This window comes from Heptranchias perlo, chromosome 28 (assembly GCF_035084215.1).
Source record: "Heptranchias perlo isolate sHepPer1 chromosome 28, sHepPer1.hap1, whole genome shotgun sequence".
NCBI lineage: Eukaryota > Metazoa > Chordata > Chondrichthyes > Hexanchiformes > Hexanchidae > Heptranchias > Heptranchias perlo.
The window spans coordinates 21419406-21437975 of record NC_090352.1 but is presented as its reverse complement, the minus strand read 5'-3'; the positions used below and the strand labels follow the sequence as shown (position 1 = coordinate 21437975).

The window sequence follows — 18570 nt, the reverse complement described above, 5'->3', positions numbered from 1 at the left end:
CCCCCCCCCCCCCCGTTAACATCTCGCCCAATCAGCAGCCGCTAGACAGCGGATCTGGCCCTCGGCCAATAGGAGGCCGTGTTTTGTCGGGCTCCATCAATCACCGCTGAATAGATTCTGTTCTTGAGGGAAAATAGTCGGAGGGGAAAATTAGAGCCGACGGGGGAAAATGGCTGTGAGGCGGGTTGCGAGTGCTCGGTTGCTTGGGGGCAGGGAGCGATAACTCCTACTAATTCATCGGTTCCCGGTGAGTAACGCAGACGCGAATCGGCCGTTAACTGCATAAAGGCAACTAAAAGATTTTTTAAAACATTTTTAAAAAATACCGGAGCGAGCTCGAGGCGGGACGGCTCGGGGCCGAGAGCCGGTTATCTCGCCTCTCTCCTCCGTCCCATTAACCCGAGGCAATATTCGCCGGGTGCCGCCCTATTTCATAGGACCGCTCGTCGCCGTCCCGGCTGTGGGAAACGGCCTTGGTGCGGGTAACTTCAGCATATGTTTACTTTGGGCAGAGTCCTTGCTGTCCGCCTCCCGTGGAGCCCGGACTCGGTCCGTTTCTACAGGACTTCGCATTTCTGAAAGGGACACCGGTCAGACTGATGTTCTCTCTTTTTCCATCACCCCCCGCCTTTACGTTTTTAAAAAAATATATACTTTCCTATCTTGAATTCTGCGGATGCTGGAAATCTGAAATAGAAACAGAAAATGCTGGGAAGTACTCAGCAACTCAGGCAGCATCTATGAAGGAAGAAACAAGAGTTAACGTTTCAGGTTGATGACCTTCCGTAGGTCTTCGACCTGAAACGTTAACTCTTGTTTCTTTCTCCACAGATGCTGCCCGAGTTGCTGAGTATTTTGTGTTGAAAGTATTTTGTCTCTTGCTGGGATGAACCTAGACTACGATTTTAGCACGTCATTCAACTGTGAAGGGCATTGCAACTTATCCTGATCAAGTTTGTAACCATGCAGCCTTGTTATGCTTGCCTGGACAGGAGTTGGGCAACCTCGCTGACTTTATTTGCCAATCCTGGGTTGTTGAGGCCAATTTTCACACCCTAACTGCTGAAATGGACCAAGTGGGGATTGTACTTGATGCCCTTCTCATCTGTATGATTCATCTGCTCGTTGACTTAACCACTAAAAGTGATTATTGTGATGGAAGCAGTTCATACTGATCTGACTCAGCTGGACCCTTTAATGTGAATTTTTCAGTTTCAGTTTTCTGTGGAAGTGTAGTTTGTGTGTCTATCCAGGGCAAATATGTCATGACTTGGAAATATATTGCCATTCCTTCATTGTCACTGGGTCAAAATCTTGGAAGCCCCTACCTAACAGCATTGTGGGAGTATCTTCATCACATGGACTGCAGCGGTGCAAGAAGGTGGCTCACCACCACCACCTTCTCAAGGGCGATTAGGAATGCGCAATAAATGCCAGTGATGCCCATGTCCCATGAATGAATTTTTAAAAATCTTAAATTGGTTACTTGTAGGTGGAATAACCATTTTTACAAATGTGCATGTTCATTAACAATTAATGGCCACTAAAAGTTTCATAACCTTTTCCTACAATACTGGGTTTTTTGTATTTTTATTGGAAGGCTGTGACATTGTAAGATGTCATTATACCTGTTTGAAATGTAAGTTCTGATTTGTGCATATGTAGTAATTTTTGTATCTACTGTACTGCAAAAGAGCAATCTGGTTGGCTGCAGTAAAAGTCTGCATTATAGAACAAGCTCAACTGCCCAGGTTTAATTTACCAGTTGTAATGAATGTTCTGGTATGTTTCATGTAGATTTAGGATCCTTGAGCATAATTGTATTACTGTGAAGAGTAAATCCTGTGAAATAAGCAATAGAGAATAGTAGTTTTTTAGTGTAAACAAGAAAGTAATCCTATATAGTTTTGGATGACTCAAGCAGTTTAGAAATTGTGTGTATGTGTTTTTCTTTCCTGCTGTCGGCAGATTTTGTGTTGGATTTTGTGAAGGATTAATAATTATGACTGATTAGCTTTATTTAAGTGAAACTGAACAACTAATTACCAATAATTAATACATTTAGGATTCTGGTAAATTATAAATGGATTAAACTTTATTCCTGTGGTTTATAATATCTGAACCCCTCGGGTTGCAGCCTTTCAGTTCACTTCCAACTATCCTTGGCCAAGCAATTTCCTATTAACCTCCGTAGTATAAAATTCCTAATCAAAGTATGAAATGTTCCTTAGTTCTGTATCAAATGTTGACTGCACTAAGTGTAGTCTACTTGGCTAACTTCAACTAATGATGGTGTTATTTGTGCGAAGATTAGATTGTTAAATAATCAAACAGCTGTGGTACAAAGATCTTCAGTTTCTTCATATACAGATTCATATGCAAGAACTTCTGGAAATAAGGTTATGCTTTTATCTATTAAACCATTTTACTCTTTGGCATTAGCTTAGTTTTTGTGTTAATGCATACACATCTAGTTTTTTTTTAAGTAGAAGGTGTTATTTAATAAATATTATATTTTAACTGACAAATCGTATATAAAGATATACTCCATTGTCAAAGGAATGAGAAGACAGGGAGTTTGGTCTGAACTGGATTGAGTGAGTACAAAACTATATTTGACCAGTTAGCTGTTGAAGTACTGGTGAATTATTTTGGTGTGATTGTTTTTGCAAGTATTGACTAACAAGCCAGCTATTAATTATGTGTGAAAGTATTAGTGGTTGAATGTGGGCTGGCTGTTTTATAAGTAGTACCAATGTTTGAATTGGCTGACTGAGTTCAAGCAGGATACAAGCGAGCTGAGTAGAAGGAGTTTCAATTGGAGTTAGCACTAAATTCTGTTTATTGACTGACTAGTTAGGTTTATTTTAGGGTAATCTTGTATCTTCAGTGCACAAAGTGTTTCCAAGTAGACTTGCTCGAGCTCAGTCACTGAGCTTGAAGAACTATGCAGTATAGGGGAGAGGGGAATGGTTTCTGGAGTGTGTGGCAAGAGGTCATCAACCCAGATTTAGAGAGGAATAGTGACACAGGCAGGGAAGAGTCAAGAAACTCCTGGGCATCTGAAGCTCCTAATAGATATCCAACATTGTATACCTATTAACACAGACAAGGACAGCAACGAAGGGACCGAAATTGTGAGCAACACTATCGAACAAATTGTTACCCAGGGAGTTGAAGTGATAGTAATGAAAAGGCAAGTGGTACTTATGGGATCCTATTAGGGATAAATAACCTTTTTTGCTCCCACAACTGGGAGTCCCAAATGATGTGTTACCTCCCAAGAGACCGTGTTAAGGGAATGCTATAGTGTAAAATAACTCAATCCAGATAAGTGGATCATTCTTTTTCAAGAGTAGTTACATATGAATCTGGTGAGTAGCCAGATTTCATGATTCATACAGGAACTGATAATATTGGGAAAAATACGATGGTGATCTTGTAAAGGGAGTTTGAGAAAGTAAGCACGAGATTAAAAAGCAGGACTTCAAATGTAATAATCTCAGGATTTTTCCAATGTCAGATGTTAAGCCAGTTAGCAAGAGGCGTGCTAGATACCCTGCGATCCAAGATAGTATAGCGGTGGATTTCAGATTTCTAGGGTATTGGTATAAATTCTATACAGACAATGCAAGTTTCACCCAAATCAAACTTAATCAGTGTCCCCTGAGAGGATAAATAGAGTAGTGGAACAGGGTTTAAATTAGTAAAGCTTGTGGAGGAGCTATTCAACAATAACAATTTGCATTTATAAAGCACCTTTTTAATGTAGGAAAATGTCCCAAGGTGCTTCACGGGTGTGTAATAAGACAAAAATTGATACTAAGCCAAAGAAGGAGATATTAGGACATATGACTAAAAGCTTGGTCAAAGAGATAAGTTTTGAGGAGCTTAAAGGAGAGAGACACAGAGGTTTAGGGAGGGAATTTCAGAGTTTGGGGCATAGACAGCTGAAGGCACTGCTGCCAGTGGTGGGTCTGAGGGAGTGGGAAATACACATCCGGAGTTGGAGGAACACAGTGTTCTTGGAGAGTTGTAGGACTGGAGGCAGTTAGAATTAGATTGTTTTGAAGGGAAATATAGGAGGTGCAGTGGTTATTTATATTAAAAGGTGATCTGATATTAACTGAGATGGACAGCTCAAGTAATGAAGACCTGGTCACACTGGAAAGAAGGGAAAATTAGTTAGTCTGTTATCGACCACCAGGTCAGGCAGAAAATATACATGAGGCACTTTACCCTCACCTGGACAATGTGTAAAAAGCTAATAGACTTGTAATGGGGGAAAATAAGTTTGCTTGGGATTAATTGGGAAGATGATAGTGTGAATAAGCAAAATGTGTTTCTATTTTTGTCCATGATTATGGACAACTGACTTGTTTTTCCTCTGAAGCACCTTGATTTTTTTTTTGTCATTTTGGCATGATTTTTGCCTGAGTCAGAAGGTCATGGTTTCAAGCATTACTGCAAGATTTGAAGGTTACACTTCGTTGCTGTGCTGAGGAGGCTGCATTATTGAAGGTGCTGTCTTTTGTGTATTACATTGAGCGAAGGCCTGATCTGACTATTGAGGGCTATGAAAGAGATCCCATGGCACAATTTTAAGAGCAGACAGCTCGCCTGGTGAGAGTGACTGCCCTTGGCATCATGGCACCATTGACAGAGTATGACACCAAGGAGCCCAAGTAAAATTGAAGACTTTGGGGATGAGGGGGAAACCTCCAGAGGATGGAGTCATGCCTGGCTCAAAGGAAGATGGTTGTGGTTGTTGGCGGCCAATCATCTCAGTCCCAGTACATCGCTGCAGGAGTTCCTCAGAGTAGTGTCCTGGGCCCATCTATCTACAGCTGCTTTATCAATGATCGTTCCCATCGTAAGGCAGAAATGCTGCTTGCTGACACTTGAAGTGTTCAGCTCCATTTCAAAATTTCTCAGCATACAGCAAGATCTCGATAGCATCCAGGTTTGGGTTGATATGTGGCAAGTAATATTTGTACCACAAGTGCCAGGCAATAACCGTTTACGACCAGAGAGCCTAACCCCCTCCCCATGACATTCAACGGCATTGCCATTGCCGAGTCCCCCAGCATCAACATCGTGGGGGAGGGGTGGGGGGTTCACCATTAGGATGACCAATTAATTACTTGTGAAGTGCAGTCACTATCAATTAGACCATTACAGCAACTATTTTGTGCCCAGCTAAGTCCCTCATATCAAGTGGGATAAATAAATAACCTATTCTGTTTATAGTGTGATTGAAGCAGAAATGTTAGTCAGAATGTGGACGAGCTTCCTCCTTCGAATAGTGCCACGGATTTAGGGAAATAAGGTTCATTTTGACGTCTCATCTGAACGGTGGCAGTCAAACATGCAGTACTGCATTGGGATGTCAGTTTAGTTTAAGTGCTTAGGGCTTGGAGTGGGTGTTGAACCATAACCGTCTGACTCAAACAAGAGGGTTAACAATTGAGCCAAGTTGATAATTAATATAGGGATCTGTTTGGTCCGTAGTGTCACATGGTTAGCATGGGCCAATCAACAACATAAACAAGTTTCCTACAGTATTACATATACTGACATTCATATTACAGATCCAAATTTTTTTACCGATTATTTAAACTTGCGACTTCCGTTATCTTTACAAGGTGAAATTTGATTTATATCTTTCTTGCTACCAGTCCCAGTTGAACTCATAACACTGTAATTGTGTGGAGGATATGCTCCCTAAAATTAGGCATTGTTAGTAAATTGGGAGTTTTACTATATTGGGGATTGTTTAGGCATCAGATGAAGCTGAGGCTTGCAGGTCCATGATCTTTGGATGAAAATAAAGTTTCTGATGTGGCCCAGTTCTGCAAAATACTAATCTATTCTGGGAAACCATGAAAAAATGTTTCCTTTGCAGAAGGATCTTCTTGGTGATGGCACTAGATTGAGTTAATATTGTCTGAGAATATATGAATTGCTTGTTTTGTACGAAGAGAAACATCTGCTTAAAAGGTGCAGTGTTGCAGCTAGAATTTGAATCAAACTTTGAGTGCCTCTCCATGGAGTTGTACATAAATCACTTAATCTAGGTAATTTATTTTGAAGTGAATCATGCTCATTTTGAGGGTTGCATTCCTGTGACAATCGCTAAATGGTAGCCCAAATAGTAAAATGAAATATTTTTTCATATCATAAACTTTTGTGCTGCAGTTCATGCTGTCTTAAATACCATTTTTAAAATTTTTTAGTTGAATGTGATTGAGGCTTTCAATTTACAATGTTCTAAGTGATTTTTTTTAAATGCAGGGCTATGACAGATTGCTAATGTATTATTGTATGTTTTGAAATTTAAGCACATTTGCTTTGTTTTTATGTTGCAGATGCATTTATCCATTTTTTTTTAGTTTTTTTTTTCCTATCCAGTCCTGGCACATATTAGCTTGCTATTGTAGAGTGCTTTAAATAATGCAGTGGTGCCAGAGGACTGGAGAATTGCAAATGTTACACCCTTGTTCAAAAAAGGTTGTATGGATAAACCCAGCAACTATAGGCCAGTCAGTTTAACCTCAGTGGTGGGGAAACTTTTAGAAACGATAATCCGGGACAAAATTAACAGTCACTTGGACAAGTGGGGATAAATTAAGGAAAGCCAGCACAGATTTGTTCAAGGTAAATAGTGTTTAACTATCTTGATTGAGCTTTTTGATGAGGTAACAGAGAGGATCGATGAGGGCAATGCAGTTAATGTGGTGTATGTGGACTTTGAAAAGGTGTTTTGATAAAGTGCCACATAATAGGCTTGTCATCAAAGTTGAAGCCCATGGAATAAAAGGGGCAGTGGCAGCATGGATGCGAAATGTCAGGAAGCAGAGAGTAGTGGTGAACGGTTGTTTTTCAGACTGGATGAAGGTATATAGTGGTGTTACCCAGGGGTTGGTACTAGGACCACTGCTTTTTTTTTATATATATTGAAGACTTGGATTTGGGTGTACAGGGCAGAATTTCAAAATTTGCAGATGCCACAAAACTTGAAAATGTAGTGAAAATGAGGAGGATAGTGATAGACTTCAAGAGGCTGGTGGCTTGGGCGGACAAGTGGCAGATGAAATTTAATGCAGAAAAGTGCGAAATGATGCCTTTCTTGGTTCTTTCTACCAAAATGTAATCTAAACTAAAGGGTACAATTCTAAAAGGGTTTCAGGAACAGAGATCTGGGGGTATATGTGCACAAATCGTTGAAGGGCAGGTTGAGAAAGTGGTTTAAAAAAGCATACGGGATCCTGGGCTTTATAAACAGAGGCATAGAGTACACAAGCAAGGAAGTCATGAACCTTTATAAAACACTGGTTCGGCCATAACTGGAGTATTGTGTCCTATTCTGGGCAGCGCACTTTAGGTAGGATGTGAAGGCCTTGGAGAGGGTGCAGAAGAGGTTTGCTAGAATGGTTCCAGGGATGAAGGACTTCAGTTATGTGGATGGACTGGAGAAGATGGGGTTGCTCTCCTTTTAGAGAAGAGAAGGTTGAGAGGAGATTTGATAGAGATGTTCAATATCATGAAGTGTCTAGACAGAGTAGAAGAGAGAAACTGTTCCCATTGGTGGAAGGGTCAAGAACCAGAGGACGTAGATTTAAGGTGATTAGCAAAAGAACCAAGGGCGACATGAGGAAAAGCTTTTTTACACAGCAACTGATTAAGATCTGGAATACACTGCCTGAAGGGGTGGTGGAAGCAGATTCAATCGTGGCTTTCAAAAGGGAATTGGATAAGTACTTGAAGGGAAAAAATCTGATCCCTCCTATTTCTGAACTATTCTTTACTCTAGTGCTATTTGTCTCTCCCAGTCCTCTGTGCACCTGTGCTCCTCTCTAATGTTTCAACCTAGTGCCCACCCCCCTGCCAAATTAGTTTAAACCCTCCTCCACAGCACTAGTTAAACTCTGCGTGAGGGCATTTGTCTCAGCTCTGTTGAGGTGCAACTTGCCGCAGAACTGGTCCCAATGCCCCAGGAATCTGAAGCCCTCCCTCCTGCACCATTTCTCCAGCCACACATTAACCAGTCTTATCCTAATATTCCGAAACTCACTAGTGTGTGGCACTGGGAGTAATCCAGAGATTACTAGCTTTTTGAAGTCCTGCTTTTTAACTTCCTCCGTAGCTCTGACTGGAGGACCTCAACCCTTTTCCTTCCTATGTTATTGGTTCCCACATGGACCGTGACTTCTAGCTGTTTTTCTCTTTTTTTTCCCCACCCCAGCCCCTCAATGTTCTGCACCCTCTGTGGTGTCCTTTACCCATGCACCACGGAGCAGTTGTAGAAACACCTGTCTGTCCCCCTGACTGTTGATTCCCCTATAACCACTGCATTCCTACAATTTGCTGTGCCACCCCATGGTGCCATGCTCCGGAATGCACTCCTTTGAGGTGTGCTTGCTATTAGTAAAGAAAATTCCGTTTGGGGTTGTTCATTTGACTTAGCATCCTATTGCATAATAACCTTGTGGAGATTGACTAATGTAAATATAATTCAAACAACGTTGCTTTTAGAATGATAGAAAGGTTACAGCATGGAAGGAGGCCATTGGGCCCATCGAGTCCGTGCTGGCTCTAAGCAAGAGCAATCCAGCCAGTCCTGTAGCCCTGCAATTTTTTTCCTTTCAAGTACTTACCCAGTTCCCTTTTGAAGGCCATGATTGAATCTGCCTCCAGCACCCCCTCAGGGTGTGTAGTCCAGATCCTGACCACTCGCTATGTTTTTTTTAAAAAAGTTTTTCCTCGTGTCGCCTTTGGTTCTTTTGCCAATCACCTTAAACCTATGCCCTCTGGTTCTTGACCCTCCCACCAATGGGAACAGTTTCTCTCTATCTACTCTGTCAAGACCCTTCATGATTTTGAATACCTCTATCAAATCTCCTCTCAACCTTCTCTGTTCCATGGAGAACAACCTCACATCTCCAGTCTATCCATGTTACTGAAGTCCCTCATCTCTGGAATCATTCTAGTAAATCTCTCTTGCACCCTCTCTAAGGCCTTCACATCTTTCCTAAAGTGCAGTGCCCAGAACTGGACACAATACTCCAGTTGTGGCCAAACCAGAGTTGTATAAAGGTTCATCATGACTTCCTTGCTTTTGTATTCTGCTTCTATTTATAAAGCCCAGGATCCTGTATGCTTTTTTAACCGCTTTCTCAACCTGCCATGCCACTTTCAACGATTTGTGCACATATACCCCCAGATCGCTCTGTTCCTGTACCCCTTTTAGAGTTGTGCCCTCTAGTTTATATTGCTTCTCGTACTTCCTACCGAAATGTATCACTTCGCATTTTTCTGGGTTAAAATTCATCTGCCACGTGTCCACCCATGCCACCAGCCAGTCTATATCTGCTTGCTGTCCATCATCCTCCTCACTGTTCACTACCCTTCCACGTTTTGTCAACTGCAAATTTTGAAATTGTGCCCTGTACACAAGTCCAAGTCATTAGTATATTATAGTCAGTTATGACTGGAATGTATTTCTTACATCCATATATCTTTGATTTTTTATCTTTTTAATTTAGGTAGTATTTTAAAGTTTTTTGTTGCAGGTCTGAGGTAAACATTGAAACTTGTTCATTAATGCATGTCCTGCACTAATAAGCTGCTGTGAAGCTATTAGTTTTATTTTTCTAGATGGTAATTGTTCAGGTCAGACCTGCAGTTCTAGCTTTGTGTTTTGCCCAGAACAGTACTGATACCTGCAGTAGGCACAGCAATATACTTCAGGCCTTTTCATTTTAAACCACTAACAATCAGTGAAACCAGAGTATATGTACTTGTGAAACACAATTATATCTTCATTGTACTAAAAGATTATTCTTTGCCTTGTCCTTTTGAAAATGTGGATTTTAATACTTTCCATTTACTGTAGTGGCATTACTTTACCCTCATAACTAAGTTTGTCCGCCTATGATTTTCCTTGTAGTTCAAACAATGTCGTGGAACCAACCAGGGAACAGGCTATTTTAGATCTTATGTGTAATTTGATGGGGTTAATTAGTAATCTCATAGTAAGGGATCTTCTGGGGAAGAGTGATCATAATATGATAGAATTTTATATTGAGTTTAAGAGTAACTTACTTCAGTCCAAAACTAGAGTGTTCAACTTAAACAAAGCCAATTACGTGGGTATGAGGGTCGAGTTGGCTATGGTTGATTGGGAAATTAGATTAAAAGATATGATGGTAGATAAGCAATGGCAAACATTCAAAGAAATATTTCATAATTCTCAACGAATATACATTCCATTTGAAGAATAAAAACTCCACGGGAAAAGTGATCCATCTGTAGCTAACTAAAAGAAGTTAAGAATAGTATTAAATTAAAAGAGGCTTATGATGTTGCCAAGAAGAGTAGTAAGCCTGAGGAGTGGGAGAGTTTTAGAAACCAGCAAAGGATGACCAAAAAATTGATAAGGGAGGAAATAGAATATGAAAGTAAACTAGCAAGAAATATAAAAATGGATTGCCAGAGCTTCTACAAGTATGTTTTTAAAAAAAAAAAGTTTAGCAAAAGTAAATGTTGGTCCCTTAGAGGCTGAGACAGGAGAAATTCGAATGGAGAATAAGGAAATGGCAGAGATGGTAAACAAATATTTTGTATCTGTTTTCACCAGTAGAAGACACAAAAAAAAATACCAGAAATAATGGGGAACCAAGGGGCTAATGAGAGTGAGGAGCTTAAAGTAATTAATCTGGAGAGAAAAAGTACTTGAAAAACTAATTGGACTGAAAGCCGATAAATCCCCTGGACCTGATGGCCTACATCCTAGGGTTCTAAAAGAGATGGCTGCAGAAATAGTGGATGCTTAGGTTGTGATCTTCCAAAATTCTCTAGATTCTGGAACGGTCCCTGTGGATTGGAAGATAGAAAATGTAACACTGCTATTTAAGAAAGAAGGGCGAGGGAAAACGGGACTACAGGCCAGTTAGCCTGACATCAGTCGTCTGGAAAATGCTGGAATCTATTATTAAGGACGTGGTAACGGGGCACTTAGAAAATCATATTATGATTAGGCAGAGTCAACATGGTTTTATGAAAGGGAAATCGTGTTTGACAAATCAATTAGAGTTTTCTGAGGATGTAACTAGCAGGGTAGATATACTTGGAAATATATTGCCGTTCCTTCGTTGCGCTGGGTCAAAATCCTGGAACTCCCTTCCTAACAGCACTGTGGGAGAACCTTCACCACACGGACTGCAGCGGTTCAAGAAGGCGGATCACCACCACCTTCTCGAGGGCAATTAGGGATGGGCAATAAATGCTGGCTTCGCCAGCGACGCCCACATCCCATGAACGAATTTTTTAAAAAAAAGATAAGGAGGAACCAGTGGATGTAATATATTTGGATTTTAAAAAGGCAGTCAATAGATGCCGCAAAAGTTTGCTACGCAAGGGATACTCATGGGGTTCGGGATAATATTAACATGGATAGAGGATTGGTTAAAGGACAGAAAACAGAGTAGGAATAAATGGGTCATTTTCAGGTTGGCAGGCTGCAACTAGTGGGGCGCTGCAAGGATCGGTGCTTGGGCCTCAGCTATTTACAATCTATATATTAATGATTTTAGATGAAGGGACCGCATGTAATGTATCCAAGTTTGCTGACGATACAAAGGTAGATGGGAAAGTAAGCTGCGAGGAGGACACAGGGATATAGACAGGTTAAGTGAGTGGGTAAGAAGGTGGCAGGTGGAGAAATGTGAGGTTATTCACTTTGATAGGAAGAATAGAAAACAGAATACTTTTAAAATGGTGAGAAACTATTAAATGTTGGTGCTCAGGAATTTGGGTGCCTTGTACGTGAAACACAGAAGGTTAACATGCAGGTACAGCAAGCAATTAGGAAGGCCTTTTTGCAAGGGGGTTGGAGTACAAGAATAAAGAAGTCTTGCTGCAATTGTGCAGTGCTTTGGTGAGACCTGGAGTACTCCAGTACAGTTTTGGTCTCCTTACCCAAGGAAGGATATACTTGTCTTAGAGAGGGTACAACGAAGATTGATTCCTGGGATGAGAGGGTTGTCCTATGAGGAGAGACTGAGTAGGATTGGCTGATACTCCCTGGAGTTTAGAAGAATGAGAGGTGATCTCATTGAAACATATAAGATTCTGAGGGGGCTTGACAGGTAGATGCTGTGAGGCTGTTTCCCCTGGTTGGAGAGCCTAGAACTAGGGGGCATAGTCTCAGGATAAGGGGCCAGCCATTTAGGACTGAGATGAGGAGGAATTTCTTCAGAGTTGTGAATCCTTGGATAGAGGACTGTGGATGCTCAGTCGTTGAGTATATTCAAGACTGAGATCGATAGATTTTTGGACTCTAAAAGTATCGGGATCAGGCGGGAAAGTTGTGTTGAGGTGATACTGAATGGTGGAGCAGGCGCGAGGGCCGTATGGCCTTCTCCTTCTCCTATTTCTTATATTCTTATGAGTCCTATGTAATAAAACAGTATATGACTTAGTTTTATTCTTAGTGGTCCTGATCATACAGTTCATCGTCCCTATCATTATTTAAAAATACTATTGCAGGAATCCTTTTTAAAAAAAATACTTGCTTCTTGAATGAAAAAAAGCAAAATCTTTCAAGTTGTTTGGCAGCTTTAAAAAGGAGTATTAAAAGGGGATACCGTGCCTTTTTTTAAAGAGAGGCAGTTTTATTTGCAGAGAGTCGCACATGCACAGCCTGTGAGCACTGCCCCTTTTAATTAGCAGCTTTGTGGCAGCTGATGTGTGGGTTTTGGAGCTGGAACTGGGCAACCGAGCGTGTGCCCCGGGCTATCGTTGTGGAGTGCAAATGAGCTCATGGCTCTTTCTGTGGAAATACAGAGCACAGCCTCTCTCAAACAGCTGAAGTTGTTTTTTAATGTTTTATTTGATTTATAAGAAAATCAAACATAGAATTTTTCCTTTACGTGCAGCCCTGGACCTTCTGGCTAGCACCGCTGTGTAGCAGACCCAGAATCCAGTTGGTCCTGGGTTGTCAAGGACCGTTTGCTGGAGTTGCATTGATTCAAACTCAGTCTTTTTTTCAGGCTCCCACTGCTGTTTGCAGCCGCCATTTTAACCTGTATATAATTCAGATTGTACAGAACCCACCTTCCCCCCCCCCCCCCCCCTCCCCCCACCCCGGCCTTCCTTCCAGCTGGGACGACTCGGGACTGCGCGTTGAATAAAACAATATTGCAGTCCCGGACGGTAGAGGACTTTGTTTATTTTTTTTTAAAAAGAAAAGCCGCTCAATTAGATTGGAGAAGCTTCAGGTAAACCGTGCGTTAGGTCCCAAGATTTAAAACGTCTGCAGAAGTCAGAAACAATGTGTTAAGAGCAATAACAGAACACACAGGTGCCAGGACAGCGCAGACGAATGATGAAGTACACGGCACACAGCGGACTGCATGGCCGCACACGCACGCAGCTTAGAGGGAATACTGCCCCAGAGGGCTGTGGATGCTGAGTCGTTGAGTATATTCAAGGCTGAGATCGATAGATTATTGGACTCTAAGGGAATCAAGGGATGTGGGGTTGAGTGGGAAAGTGGAGTTGAGGTCGAAGATCAGCCGTGATCTTATTGAATGGTGAAGCAGGTTGGAGGGGCCGTATGGCCCACTCCTATTTCTTACATTCAGATTCTGCTCCTGTTGAATAGCTGCAGGTTTTTACTTTGCATAACAGTAATGCAAATAATGTGGATTGAAATGAATATTCTGCCATTTTCTAACCTCCTGCAAGAAAGCAGTGAAAGGGATATCTTTAGCTTGTCACCAATTACTTGCATTTTTTTGATCTCCTTTGGGTTCCCCCCTCCTTTAGCAGAGCTCTGTGAAGTAGTGCCAGACAATATGACAATCAAGCACCCTTGTTAGCTCAGCATCTGAGCAGTCTACCCATTGCCATAGCAACATAGAATTATAGAATGGTTCTGTGCTGTAACCATTCTATAATTGTTGCTATGGTGATGGGTGGAGTGCTCAGATGCTGAACTAACAAGGGTTGCTTGATTGTCACATTGTCTGTTGTGCAGCATGAGTATGCTTTGTGTGTGGTCATGATGGCACATAAAGCTCAGTGGCATTGCTGTAATTGCAGCTGGCGTTTGCTGCTAAATTCCAGTGCGATGACTGTTTGAATTTTTCCAACTGCTTGCATCTCCCAGGAAAGTCATTCCGGTTATGTTACCTTGCATTTGTCGAGTAAATTCAATATTCTTGACATGAAAATTGTGATGCATAATGTTTTTAAATTATAAAACTAACTGCAAAACCTCCACTTTTGACACTGGTGAGCCATTTCTTTCTGTTCTGTTCTGCCCATGGTGCTGTACAGATATGACTGGCAACTTCTTTGTTGAAGATTAACTGAGTATGCTCTTCATCCAATGCACTTATCTGCATACTTTGGCAGCACTGGGTCCGGAGAGTTTTTTCTGCGTTCTATTAAACAAGATTATCATATTCCATCACTGGATATTTGATTTCCTTTGTAGAATATCTGAAGTTTATCACAATTGAGGTTAAGTTTGCCCAAGGATTTCCTCCACTCTGCAGGATTTTGTCATTCTTTTCCTCACTTGTTTTGATGATACCAAGGCAGGGAACTTTTTAAAAAAAAATCTTTTTATATGCAAATATATTATACTTGGTACACATAATTGTTCAACGGTGGAATGGAAATAATAGTGCAAGGGTTTTGGTATACTAAAAATTTAGTATTATAAATTCTGATCTAGTCATAACAATGTAAAAATCAGACCCACAGTTTTTATGCTTCCCAGTAAACTTTGTGCTTAAGTTGTACACTAGATGTCCAGGTTACTGTAGCCGGTATTAAGATATGAATTAATTCTGGATTTTATGGTATTTTAGAAAACGTGGTTTTGAGTTCTCTTTAAAGGTAATTCTGTATTTTAAAGGAGCGAAATTACACACAACAGGTAAAGGAAAGAAAATGAGCACAGCTGGTAGGTTAAAGGAAAATGAGAAGGAAAAAATAGATGTTGCAGCATCTGATTTAATAGTTCATTAGTATATTAGTTTACTTAGGTTGTGTTAAATGCAATGTATGCATCCTCCATGGGGTGTTGATCAGGCATTGCCAGTCCAGTGATATACATGAAACCCACTAGAGGTGACACTTGTGCCTTAATGTGTCCTAGCCTAAAACTGATGGCTTTCTTTCTTTCCCCAATTTTTTGCTCAGGTCCCCTGAAAGTGATGACTTGCACTACCCTTTGCTACCTTACCCAATTGGCCAATCTTTAAGCTGATTTTTAGATGAAGAGGGAGGGGGGGGCTCACAGCCAAAACCAAATCTGCCCTTAACCAATAGCCAGATGTGCACTTTGTTTACAAAAAAAAATCACTTTCACTGCATAGTGGTTAGGAGTGGGAAGCTTTAGTTCCCTACCCTTCCTGCTTCCTAGCTTAGGGTGCAGGGACCAAATGTAGTACACCTACTGCTGATGGCCACTACCTTAGCCCATACTGAAGATTGAACTACGACCTTCCTGATCTGTATGGCTCAGATCCACATTGAGCAGTGTGCTTACCAATTGAGTCAACTGGGGCACTAAAGTAACACAATTTTATTATAATACTTTTATGCATGTAGGAAAACCAAAAAAAAAGCAAAATGGCTAGTTTCCAGGAAAGGCCTGATTGTGATTTGGAAACATTACATTTTAAACTGGGGAAGCCATGCACTTGAGAACACGCACTGGCTAAGAACATAAGAATTTTTAAGAGTGGGAAAAGACCATTAACCAGACCCTTTTTGGCCAATACTAAAATTTGAGTGTCTCTTCACTCATGTAGAAAGCTCTCCAGAAACTAGGAGCTGGAGGTGAGCAATGACTATGGAACTGACCAGAAGATTAAAAACTGCATGAGTATCTTTTGGGGCGATTTTCTTATTTCATTCCCTTTTTTTTGATTACATTGCTGTATTAAGAGTGTGTCATTTTTGTGCACTCTTTTCCTCATGCAAACTTGCCATTTTAATAAAATCCTAAAATAGCTTTTATTGTGGATGTTGAAAATGCTCTGCAGATTAATCATCTGAAAGAGAATGAGGTTAACATTTATTGCGTAACTAGAGAGTACTTTTAATTTGATTTGGGGGGGGGGGGTGAGAAAAAGATTTATGCTCTTCACTGAGGGATGGTTTGTATACAAATGTGTATGTCATGTAACCAAGCTCTAAACCACTGCTATAATATTTAGGAGGAAGATAAAATGAATATTATAAACATTATTTTAGTTCATAATATGGATTTAACTTTTCCCTGTATATTAAGGTGGCAGTGCTTGGGGCTTCTTGTACAACTATATATGGAGAATGTGATTTCATTGTTTGAGATGCAATTAACCCTTTGGATGATGATGTAAACTGTAAGAACAGCTTGAGTGATTTATGAGCATTCTGAATCTCTGGATTTGGTTATTTCCTTGAGCTTCTTTGCAGATACTTGTTTATAATATAATTTTGATCTGGCAGTTAGCTTCAGGTTACCTTTGATCCTTTGGATTTATGTTTGTCTGGTAGCATGCATAAATACAATTTTTTTTAAAGTGGGTTTAAAAATATTCAACTTCATTCTTGGCAAATATTTTGTGGTTTGTAGTGGAAAGCAATTTGAAGACATATGTAGCTTGTTTGTCTACTTGAGGTGGACAGTTTTCAGTTGTGTACATAGGAACAGGAGTAGGCCATTCAGCCCCTCATGCCTGCTCTGCCATTTGATAAGATCATGGCTGATCTGTGATCTAACTCCATATACCTACCTTTGGCTGCCAAAAAGCTATTTATCTCAGATTTAAATTTAGCAATTGAGCTAGTATCAATTGCCGTTTGCGGAAGAGAGTTCCAAACTGAAAGTATTACAGAAGTTTTTACATCTGAAGCACTTTGTGCTCCATTTAAGTGGTGCAATCTTGTACAAAATTTTCATTTTTTTTCTTTCTTTTTCAGATGTGTTTTCCTGTTTTGGTGCCTTGGAACTGATTTTAAAAGCGAAATTATAAGAGACTATTTTGAAAATCTGGACTAATCCATCATTTTAGTAGTGATATTTCAAAATGATAGGCAAATTAAAACATAACTTACTATTGGCATGTTTAGTGATCAGTTCAATAACTGTGTTTTATCTTGGCCGTTATGCAATAGAATGCCACCATAGGGTAGAAGAACACAACCAACAGCATTCAAACATGCTAGGCAGTAGCAGATCATTAAGTCACGTTTCAAGAACTGGATTCAAAAATAGTTCGAATAGATTTGTTTACAACAAAGACATGCCTTTAATATTTATTGGAGGAGTACCACGAAGTGGCACCACACTCATGAGAGCAATGCTCGATGCCCACCCTGATGTTCGCTGTGGGGAAGAAACCCGGGTTATTCCTAGAATCCTTGCAATGAAGCAAATGTGGAGCAGATCTGGCCGAGAGAAACAGCGATTGGATGAAGCTGGTGTTACAGATGAGGTGCTGGACTCAGCCATGCAAGCCTTTTTACTAGAGATTATTGTTAAACATGGGGAACCTGCTGCATACTTATGCAATAAAGATCCATTTGCTCTTAAATCATTGACTTACTTAAGTAAAATTTTTCCCAATGCCAAATTCATTCTAATGATTCGGGATGGGCGTGCTTCAGTACATTCCATGATTACTCGAAAAGTTACCATAGCAGGATTTGACCTCAGCAGTTACAGAGACTGCCTGACCAAATGGAACCGTGCCATTGAGACCATGTATAACCAGTGTTTGGAAACTGGGTTTAATAAGTGTTTACCAGTACATTATGAACAACTTGTTTTGCATCCTGAAACTTGGATGAAGAATGTTCTGAAGTTCCTAGGTGTTCCTTGGAATACGGCGGTATTGCATCATGAAGAAATGATAGGGAAAGCAGGAGGTGTTTCTCTTTCTAAGTAGGTATAAGTTTACTTTTTCTTTAATTGTACATATGTGTAAAAAGGAATTCACAAAACTATATAATGTTTTAATCTTATTTTGCAATCAATGAGACACAAGGTCTTGTACAAGGACATTCATCTTGTCCTTGTACAAGACCTTGGATAGGCCCCCCAGGTTCGCTCGAGTACTAGGGTACTGTAAAGGAATACTTGCGAGGACTCACAGCAGTCCTGTTGCGAGCCTTGCCCTATTTCAGTTTTCGAATACATCTGTAGGTGTTTTCATTTTTAAGGCGCAAAATGCTGTTCCACATGATTCTGGTAATTATGCTTCTTCCTGCACTGGTACTTGGGATACTAGAATGCTGAATTTGATTAAATAGATCTGGATGTGAAGCATTCTCTGTACTTCATCTTTAGTGTTGAGCCAAGCACTGACTTCAACTGACATGAAACATGAAGTGTAAAAGGGCCATCTGACTGGATGGAGTGTGCTGTTAATATAAAATGTTTGTGCTAAGTTGGAGTAGTCCAGGTCCCGCACTCCCTTGCCATTCTACAGAATTTTTGAGTAATGTATATAATACTTTAGCATTCTATCTACCAGATTTTTAAATTGTGAGCAGGTCAATCTT

The 18570-nt window shown here is 40.5% G+C and overlaps 1 protein-coding gene across 3 annotated transcripts in view; it reads left to right on the top strand.

Moving 5' to 3' along the window:
• The first annotated feature begins 74 nt into the window (after positions 1-74).
• The window catches only part of LOC137344915 (protein-tyrosine sulfotransferase 1-like), a 63710-nt gene continuing 45214 nt past the window's right edge, over positions 75-18570 (top strand). For 2 of the 3 annotated variants that reach the window (XM_068008204.1, XM_068008205.1), the window contains exons 1-2: positions 75-247; positions 16987-17950. In XM_068008204.1, the coding sequence (XP_067864305.1) occupies positions 17094-17950 (857 nt within the window). In that variant the 5' untranslated portion in view covers positions 75-247; positions 16987-17093. The remainder of the gene's footprint in view (positions 248-16986; positions 17951-18570) is intronic. The other variant, XM_068008203.1, reaches the window with a different exon arrangement.